This window comes from Gossypium raimondii, chromosome 8 (genome assembly GCF_025698545.1).
Source record: "Gossypium raimondii isolate GPD5lz chromosome 8, ASM2569854v1, whole genome shotgun sequence".
In the NCBI taxonomy this organism is placed as follows: Eukaryota; Viridiplantae; Streptophyta; class Magnoliopsida; order Malvales; family Malvaceae; genus Gossypium; species Gossypium raimondii.
Genome location: NC_068572.1, coordinates 50,547,787 through 50,557,366, shown reverse-complemented (window position 1 = coordinate 50,557,366; position 9,580 = coordinate 50,547,787). Strand labels below are relative to the sequence as shown.

General features: G+C 32.3%; 1 protein-coding gene across 2 annotated transcripts; it reads left to right on the top strand.

The window, feature by feature from the left end:
• Positions 1 to 5,193: 5,193 nt before the first annotated feature.
• Positions 5,194 to 8,013, top strand: LOC105791951 (beta-amyrin 11-oxidase). 2 transcript variants are annotated; one of them, XM_052634297.1, is made up of 8 exons: positions 5,194 to 5,662; positions 5,856 to 6,336; positions 6,594 to 6,845; positions 6,926 to 7,006; positions 7,128 to 7,206; positions 7,304 to 7,410; positions 7,505 to 7,626; positions 7,749 to 8,013. In XM_052634297.1, exons 1-8 carry the CDS (start codon positions 5,424 to 5,426, stop codon positions 7,840 to 7,842), a joined length of 1,455 nt encoding a protein of 484 aa, XP_052490257.1. In that variant the 5' UTR covers positions 5,194 to 5,423; the 3' UTR covers positions 7,843 to 8,013. The 2 variants fall into 2 exon arrangements, with proteins under 2 accessions (XP_052490257.1, XP_012475725.1); XM_012620271.2 differs by having other exon boundaries at positions 5,198 to 5,662; positions 6,917 to 7,006.
• The last annotated feature ends 1,567 nt before the right edge of the window (positions 8,014 to 9,580 follow it).

The window sequence follows — 9,580 nt, the reverse complement described above, 5'->3', positions numbered from 1 at the left end:
ACTTTTACATTGATGGCCACAAATCACAAGTTTGAAAACCCATTTCATGCTTTAACCAAGGTTTAATATAATGGTGCATGAAAACACCCAACTAACCTGCATAAAACTTATCTCAAACATCAATTTGCACATTCATTCATTTTCTCATCCACAATTGACAACATTTCACAATTAACATTCAAACATGGCATCTATTCATGTACTCTTCTTACCAAATAGGTCATACAATTCAACACCTTATTCATCATGTTGAACCATCACATGTTCATTCCAATTCAAAGACACCATTCTTATCACCTTCCAAATCACTCCATATTAAAAATTAACCATTCACATGCCTCAAATATTACTTACATATTAATACCATACATACTTATAAACATAATACTCAAACATCCAAAATCAGCCTTAAATTTTAGATAAACTCATAAACATTCAAGAAGACACATACACAATATATATACCCTCAATACATGCCACATAATCAAGTCCTAAACAATTAAAAGTCTACTAAGTTGCCGTTAGGATAGTGTAAACCTCGTGATGATCCACCTAACATGTTCTGCAATTGACAATCTACAAGGAAATAAGAGACAACGAGTAAGCATTTTAAATGCTTAATAAGTCCATATAAAATTTACTTAACTTACTTTAGCAATACAACAATTTAAGATATTGAAACATGGTGGAATAATTCATGATAATATTTGGCATCTTCATACTTCTTTTGAAACCACAATGCTTAGATCAATTGTACATATAATCATGAGTATTATGCTATATTGCATTCAATCCATAACTAATTTGCATGCACAACCAAGAAATTCATGTTCACATATATCATATACCATCTCTCAAATCAATACCAATATTCAAGGCACCAGAGTGCATAGCAAGGCACAAATGTGTAATCAAGGCATCGTAATGCAAATAGGAGCATGAATATTCTATTAGGAGCACCGTACTGCTAATAGGAGCACGAATGTGCTATCAGGAACTGTATGACTCGGGTTTGCTCACACAAGTTGTAAGTCAAAATTGTTCATATAAGTTTTATTTGATGTTACTCGATCAAGCTGTAGAGAATCCATAACATATGTTGAATCTTAGTTATCGATAACTAAATTCTTGACTAGTACCCGATTCGTATCATTTGGGTTTGCTCTCACAAGCTATAAAATTTAAATTGCTCACACGAGCTATGACATTTGAGCTACTCACACAAGCTGTAGATCAGATTTTCTTATATAAGCTTTATTCGATGCTACTCACTCAAGATATCGAGAATCCACAACATCTACTAGATCTCATCCATCGATAACTAAACCTATGATCAACACGCGATTCTTTTTTAACCCTTCATTTCCGTACCACTTTAAACTTTATAACATCAACACATACGTATCATTCAATTTCTCCAAAATAGCTTATACATATCATATCATTCATATATATTTTTCTTTATCATTTTATATCTCGTATCTATTCATAGCCCAATACCATTTTTATACTATTTCAAGCCATGTAGTTATACACACACTTTTTATATTTCAAGTAACAATCCATTTTCATTTTAAATCATAACACCATCATATACATACTATCAAACCACTTAACATTCCTACATCCATTCAATATTATGTATCTATTCATATTTATCAAGTATTTCATCTTTTACGATTTAGTTTATTTGATGCCAAAAGTCATTAAATTTATAATAAACCTAAATTACTAAACATTTAATAGTATTCAAACATAACATAAAATAACATAGTAAATTCCTTATGAACTTACGGACAAACGACAACAAACAAGTTACCAAAGACTAATACACAATTTATCATTTTCTAAATTATCTCTTGATTGATTCAATTCCCAATCTATGATAATTCATTACAATTCATCAATTCTAGCAGCCTTATAAAATCCTATTATAAGTATAATTCAGTTCAATTTCACTTTTCAAAAGTTTCCTAAAGTTTTACATTTTATTCAATTTAGCCCTTAAAACCAAAATAGTTATATCTTTCAAAATTCAGGCTTTTTTCAATCCAATTTCAATTTCATCATTCTTTAACCCTCTAGAATCAATAACTACATAATTTTCATGTCAATTTTGAAATATTTTCATTTTAGTCCTTATACTTTAAAATTAATAAATTTCAATTTACAAATTAAATTTATTTAACATTTAAGCGTACAAACTATCATTGAAACACTAAAAGCTTCAAAATTATTAATGAAAACATTTATAAACTTTAACAATTTTGAAAAGTAACTCCTAAATTAGTTAAATCGAGTTACAACGATCTAAAAAAACATAAAATTTATATAAAAAATGGCTTAAAATTAATTACCATGCAAAGATGAAAGTTGACAAGAAAAGGAAGCTTAAAAAATGGCTTGTTCACCTTGAAGAATCGGTGAAGGGATGAAGAAGAAAGAAAAATGTTGTCTTTCTTTCCATTTTCCTTTCTTTTATTTTTAACTAGTACATTATATATATTTGTTATAAATTATAACATTTTTATATACATATAACCTTACCAAACCGTCCATCACATTTGAAAGTGGTTAAATTTCCTTTTATACCTAGGATTAATTACTAATTAAGTCCTTTAGAAGTTAAAATTCTATAGCGATTAATTTTACTACTTTTACAATTTAATCCCTATACCTTAATTAATCACTAATTCAACAAAATTACTTTTTCCAAACCAAAATTCAATAATAAAATAATTAACTCGTAAATATTAATTAATAATATTTACGGACTCGATCATCGAAAAATGAAGTTTTAAAACTATTGTTTTCGACACCATTAGAAACCGGATTATTACAGTTCTTGGAAAGATAGTAAAAACTTATAATGTACTAAGGATTAATGATGTAGTTTAGTGCACAAACCTATGTTTATAGGGTCTTACCTAGAGAATGATCCACTATTAAATGATGAACTATAAAATCACCTATTTATGCCCATTCAATCCTAAAATTATTGCAGGCGCAAGAACATCTTGCTCTTAAATACCTCCCTACTAGAGGCAGCAAACACTTGTACAACAAGGAAATAAACACATAGTTGTATTAAGCAAGACAACTCATACAGAGTAGATTTTAAGCTCTCAAATTCATACTCCTCATGGATATTTATAGACTCTAAGCAATTGGTTAATATCTTCAAAATCATCCTTTAGATCATCAAGATAATTATGATAGGAGGATAATCCAAATTTCAATATTTCTACCTAATCTTTATCCACAGATGAACATAAACCAAACATTAATTTAGAAACCTTTATATCCTAGTTTACCATTAACAATAAAAACTCAGAAATAATTAAAAAATATTATTAAAAGTCAAAATTTTCAATCCAATCACAGCACTTTTTAATGTTACACAAACTTTTGTTCATATTATTGCAACATCCTTTGTAACATCAAGTGCAACAACAGTTTTGTCCTAATATATTTCACATTATATCATATAAATTATATAATTACGTACTTTAAGCTTGGAAAATAAGTAAAACTAGCCGTTAAGTTTAAATATCGGAGACCAAGTCCCACTCACAATTTAAATTATCCAAATTTATTTTTATCAAATCTAATTTTTAAAATTTATTTTTTGTTGGTCTTGAACTTTTCAATATATATAAAATAAAAATTCGAACTTGAAGAAGTAAGTGGACTTGGACAAATCTATCTTTAACCTTAAAATGGTCATGTACAAATGATTCTATATTAAGGGACAACACACAAATATTATTATTTTGACAATTTTTTATAAAATTTAAATTTATTTTTCGCTCTAATTTTTATCTACTTAATTTATTTAGGTTAAAGGGTTCAATTAACTCTTAAACTTTTAAATTTTTTAAACTAAGTCTCTTTGTGAAAATACACCCAATCAAATCTTTATACATTAAAAGTTTATCAATTAAGTCATTTGACCAACAATTTTCATTATTGATCATTACTATATCGACATGATCATTGACGCGCATCTCACGTCAACAACATAGAAAAAATAAAAATTATTAAAACTTCTAGCTTAAAATAGATGTACATAATGTTTTTGTTCGAGTTCATTTTAGATGTAGTTTTTAAATTATACAAAAGTTAAAATTTTATAGAATATATAAAAAATTAAAATTTTGTAAAACATTATAAAATTATACAGAAAAAAGAGAAATTATGGTTCTTGATATCTCACAACATGTAAATCTTGTTATTGGAACATTGGAATGGGATGGTTCTTGATCTCGCGTTGCTTATGTGATGTACCCATTGTCAAAGTGATTTAAAATTTTACATTTTCCCATCTATGTTAAACAAATTTCACATTATTATCTCATTTTTTTTTATTCACGTGTTTGACCATAATAATATGTTTCTTAACATTTTAGTGTTAAATCTTGTATTGACAGCAAAAATGACCAAACGCTAATGCCACAATAAACAAATTAGATTTTAAAAACCTGCAACAACTTCAAAAACTCATACATCATGAGATTGAGAAAACACCACCAATTTTTTTTTTTATAATTTTAAAAATAATGTCTAGACAAATGAACTTACACGTCCATTTGTTCATAGTCGCTCTAGACTTAAACATGGTATTAAAGTAAATCAATAACCTTTAACGACCACGTGAGCACAGTAATGGTCAATGACTAAAATTGTTGATTAAAATGTCTAATTTATGAAAATTTATCATAATGGGGATTTAATTGGATGTGGTTTTTCGTAAAAAGAATTTAATTAATTTTTTAAAAGAAAATTCAGAGCTGATTAAATTTTTAACCATTTATTTGAAATAGTTGAGTATAAATTAATTTTTATTTTCTATTATAAGTCATTAATGAACTACATTAAATCACCTCATCAATGAAAAAATAATAAAATATTTGACAACTTATAGATAAATACATATAGGCTCATTTAATTATAATTAACAGTTTTATTTTCACACTCCTTCCCCTGTATATTCAAAGATTCTAATGTAACATAAATGATTCAAAAGTCTACGCAGTGAGTTTCTACTTTCAGGCATTTTAAAACGACTATACCGTAACTGATGCATTTGTAACTAGAAAACAAAGGCTAAAAACTACATAAATTTTTTTAAAATAAATGCAAATATAAAAAAAGTATGGCAATCAATGGACTGAGTTATCACGTGCTGGCTTTGGTGACTAATGACAGATACTTGAGCACGCAGAAATAATAATATAGCAATAATTATACTTGCCCTGGATTTGATCGATACGAGCTATGGCTGCAGGGCAGCTTGGCAGTTTGTAGATATAATTAGGATTTAGAAGATCGCCAGCAACGACCTAGAGCGTCGTCTGAAGAAACACAAGTACCAAAGGCACCCAAAAAGCTAGCAAAAGAGAGAAATTAATTCCATAACCATAATGGGATTATATTTAAATATACTGGCTTTGATTCTTGCTGTTCTGCTTGGAACCTATGTTTTCGTGTTTGGTTTTCTTAAGAAAATAAACGAATGGCGCTATGTTAGCAGTTTGGGAGAGAAGAAACATTCCCTTCCTCCAGGCGATATGGGATGGCCTATCATCGGCAACATGTGGTCTTTCCTCAAAGTTTTCAGGTCCAACGACCCTGACACCTTCATCTACAACTTGGTTAAAAGGTCTTTCTCTTTCCCTTTCGTTATTCAGAACTGCCATGTTTGTTTTCTTTTTCTTTTAGATCAAGGTAGGGGAATCCGTGATTTGGCATAATAAGAAGTTTAAGCCACTAGACTAGTGATTAGTTGATACCATGTTGTTATTTTGAGCACAACTTGACACCCCTCGTTTTTCCTTTTTCTTGGGGGATTACAGGTATGGCCGAACGGGTATGTACAAGACCTATTTGTTCGGAAGTCCAAGCATCATAGTTTCTATCCCGGAAACCTGTAGGAAAGTGTTGGCAGACGATGAACAATTTGGATTGGGTTACCCATTATCCACAAAGCAATTAACGGGGAAAAAATCGTTTCACAGCATTCCAAATTCCGAACACAAGCGTCTTCGCAGGCTAACAACAGCCCCAATCAACGGCCACGAGGCACTGTCCATGTATATTGGATACATTGAGGAGATCGTGGTTAATTCTTTGGATGAATGGTCTAGCATGAAAGAGCCGATTGAGCTGTTGAACGAGATAAGGCAGTTCACTTTCAAGGTCATCACCCATATCTTTCTTGGCTCCACTGCTGAATCAGTTATGGGGTCCGTTGAGAAGCGGTATGCTGACTTGACCTATGGTATGAAATCTGCCGCTATAAATATTCCTGGCTTCGCTTTCTACAAAGCTCTCAAGGTACTTCAATTTTCTACACCCTTTTTCTGCACAAATAATATCCCTTTCAACCTATTATATTAATTAAATGTAAAAGTCAAGGTAGAGATTCTTATATAGATGAAGACAAAAAAGAGATGCCAAAGACGACAATTTTGTCAAACCTAAGTAGCTAACTAGCTGGCAACGGGTAGCGTAATTAACAGTATCATATAGTCACCTGGAACTTGGAACGTCGGTCCAATATAATTTGCTTATCCGAATTGACAACTGAACAGGCAAGGAAGATGTTGGTTAAGATCCTACAAGGAGTGCTGGATGAGAGGAGAGTCAATGACCCAAATGGAAAGAAAGGAATGATTGATCTGCTTATGGAAATTGAAGACGAGAATGGGCAGAAATTACCGGATGAGGATATAATCGATTTACTGCTCATGTTCTTGTTAGCTGGGCATGAAAGCTCAGCTCATGTAGCTATGTGGGCAATCCTTTATCTTCATAACAATCCAGAAATACTAAAAAAAGCTAAGGTTGGATGATTGACATTGTAGCATTGATTGCCAGTTTTCTTTTTATTTTCACTTAATTACCGGTTTTTCAGGAAGAGCAGGAAGAAATCCTAAAGAACAGACAAAGTACAGAGAAGGGTTTGACTTTAAAGGATATCAGAGAAATGTATTATCTTCAAAAGGTAACGACGTCACGTGTGTGCTACTATATCATTTGACTTACTCATTTCACAAAAAACATGTCCTTTACTTCAAATGTCAAAAGAATACAACGAGTGACATACTGGGATGTTTGAATTTCAGGTTATTGATGAGACACTGAGAAGGGCGAGTGTCTCCTTTTGCAACTTTCGTGAGGCAAAAGTTGATGTTAACATCAATGGTTAGAGATTAAACCCTTCCAAATTCCCAGCACGACATTCTTCATCCATCTTAATCTGTATTATCGGCGTCACTAAGTGAAAAACCAATGTTTCCAGGTTATTTGATACCGAAAGGTTGGAAGGTTCTGGTTTGGAATAGGGGTGTTCATATGGACCCTCAAGTTTATTCAAACCCCAAAGAGTTCCTCCCTCAAAGATGGGAGGTACGTTTAAACGTATTGAATGGGTAAAACATATAGACTTCATTTGCCTGTTAAAATGGCTATGACCTACATTGACAAATGGCATTGCATACAGAACCATCAACCCAGAGCAGGATCATTCCTTCCCTTTGGAGCAGGAAGCAGGATTTGCCCTGGAGCTGATCTGGCCAAGCTTGAGATCTCCATTTTCCTTCATTATTTTCTCCTTAACTACAAGTGAGTTCAGCATTAATTCAATCCAACTACTTGGTTTCTATCTTCTACTCAAGCTTTAGTTTCTATTGCCCAAAACGACTGATTTTTTTCTGTCCATGACGTTACTTCGATTAAATTTGCAGGCTTGAACAAATTAATCCAGGAGGACCCATTGTGTATTTACCTCTCCCAAGGCCCGTGGACAACTGCCTTGCAAAAGTCATGAAGATCGAATGAATTCGATCAACCACGATGCAAACAATCTTCATGTTTATCTTATTTTCCTCCAATTTAGATTAGGATAGTTTCCTCCGTGTTGTACTTTGATGTTGCATGAGACAAAAGCTCCCCACGATCATGTCCATGAAACATGAACGTATCATTGATCATACCAAGAAATTTTAGTTATTTTGCTGCCCACGTATCAGTTATGGTTTATTATTATTATTATTATTATTATTATTATTATTATTATTATTATTATTATGCTTTGATAGAAGTATCGGTTTAATAGCCCGAAGCTATTGGGCAATCGTCAGATTTTCTATTAGGGTAAACTACAAAAATAGTCACTTTTGTTTCCCTTAGGTTACATTTTAGTCACTTATGTTTGAAATGTTACGTTTTAGTCACTTGTGTTATTATTTTGTTACGAAGTGATCACTCTTCCGTTAAGTTCTGTTATCTCCTTATGGTAATCCTACGTGACAGTCCAACTAGATTTTAAGTGCCAACTTGGATTTCCTAATGGGATGAGAATAGATTTTTAATTAAATAAATTTAATTAATTAAAAATTTTAAACCCTAAATCTTAGTTAAAAAATCGTTCATCTTCCCCCCTTTTTTTAGTTTTCTTTTTCAGTTGACTAAGAAAGATATTATCATCAGAATTTTTTATTCACCTACAAAAAGAAAAGAGGATTCAATAGAGGGTCCATGTATGTCTTCTTCACCGACAAATTTATGTTCTAAGACTTAAAATTAAGTGGTTGTTGGCAAATTTATGTAATAAGATGAACTGCAATGACTGCAACATGTGAAAAAATGATGTTCCAGTTAACATCCTAGAATGAAAAGCCAAAATAGTTTGTTTCAATGGCTGTACCAACTTTTGTTCAACTTGGGGCTTTTTCCATTTTTATTTGACATGGGATTGTTTATTCAGAGAAAACCCAGAATTCCTATGTTTTGTTAATTTCCTACTTGATCTGGTTTCAAGTAAAAAAAGACAGAAATCGCAAACCAGCTTGGAGTTCTTAATGTGTTGCATGCAGCAAAGACACAATGGTACCATTTCACTGCAATTGTGATTGCTGGAATGGGTTTCTTCACTGACGCTTATGACCTTTGTACAAGCCCAATTTTTTCATGTCCGGGCCCAACAAATCCTTAACCCAAGTAAACCCTCAACCCAAAACAATTAAACCCAACTAGCCTAACCCAAACCCAAGGCCCAAATCCGGAGCCCAATTCCCCAAAAGTCAAGCTAGGGTTTCGAAAAGAAACCCTAGCGCCAGCAGCTCTCGACCCCTAGCCCGGCGCCGCCTCCATCAACATCACACGCCACTCACTAGCCTTTGCCACCACCGTTGTCACATCGGCCACTTGCGCCACACCGCAAACACACAACAAAATGTAAATGCACCACAAGGCAAAAGGGGATTTGATTTTCTTTTTTCTTCCTTGGCTATAAAAAGCAGATGATTGTAAAGAAAAGGGTTCCTTTTCTAGCTTTTTTGTAACAAAAGCATATATCAACATAAATAAAAAGCGAAAAGAACTAAGGTGATTTCGATTTTTTATTTTCAATCTTCATTTTTATTTAGTGTTGTTTTTACTCTTTCATTTTTATTTTTTTAAAAAAACTCAAATAAAAGTATATAGAACAAGGGAAAACTCACCGGGGATTGATCTTCAAACGCCGTTCCTGTGCCTCGTTGTCCGTCGGATACGGTGGCGGTGAGCAAAGAGGCGG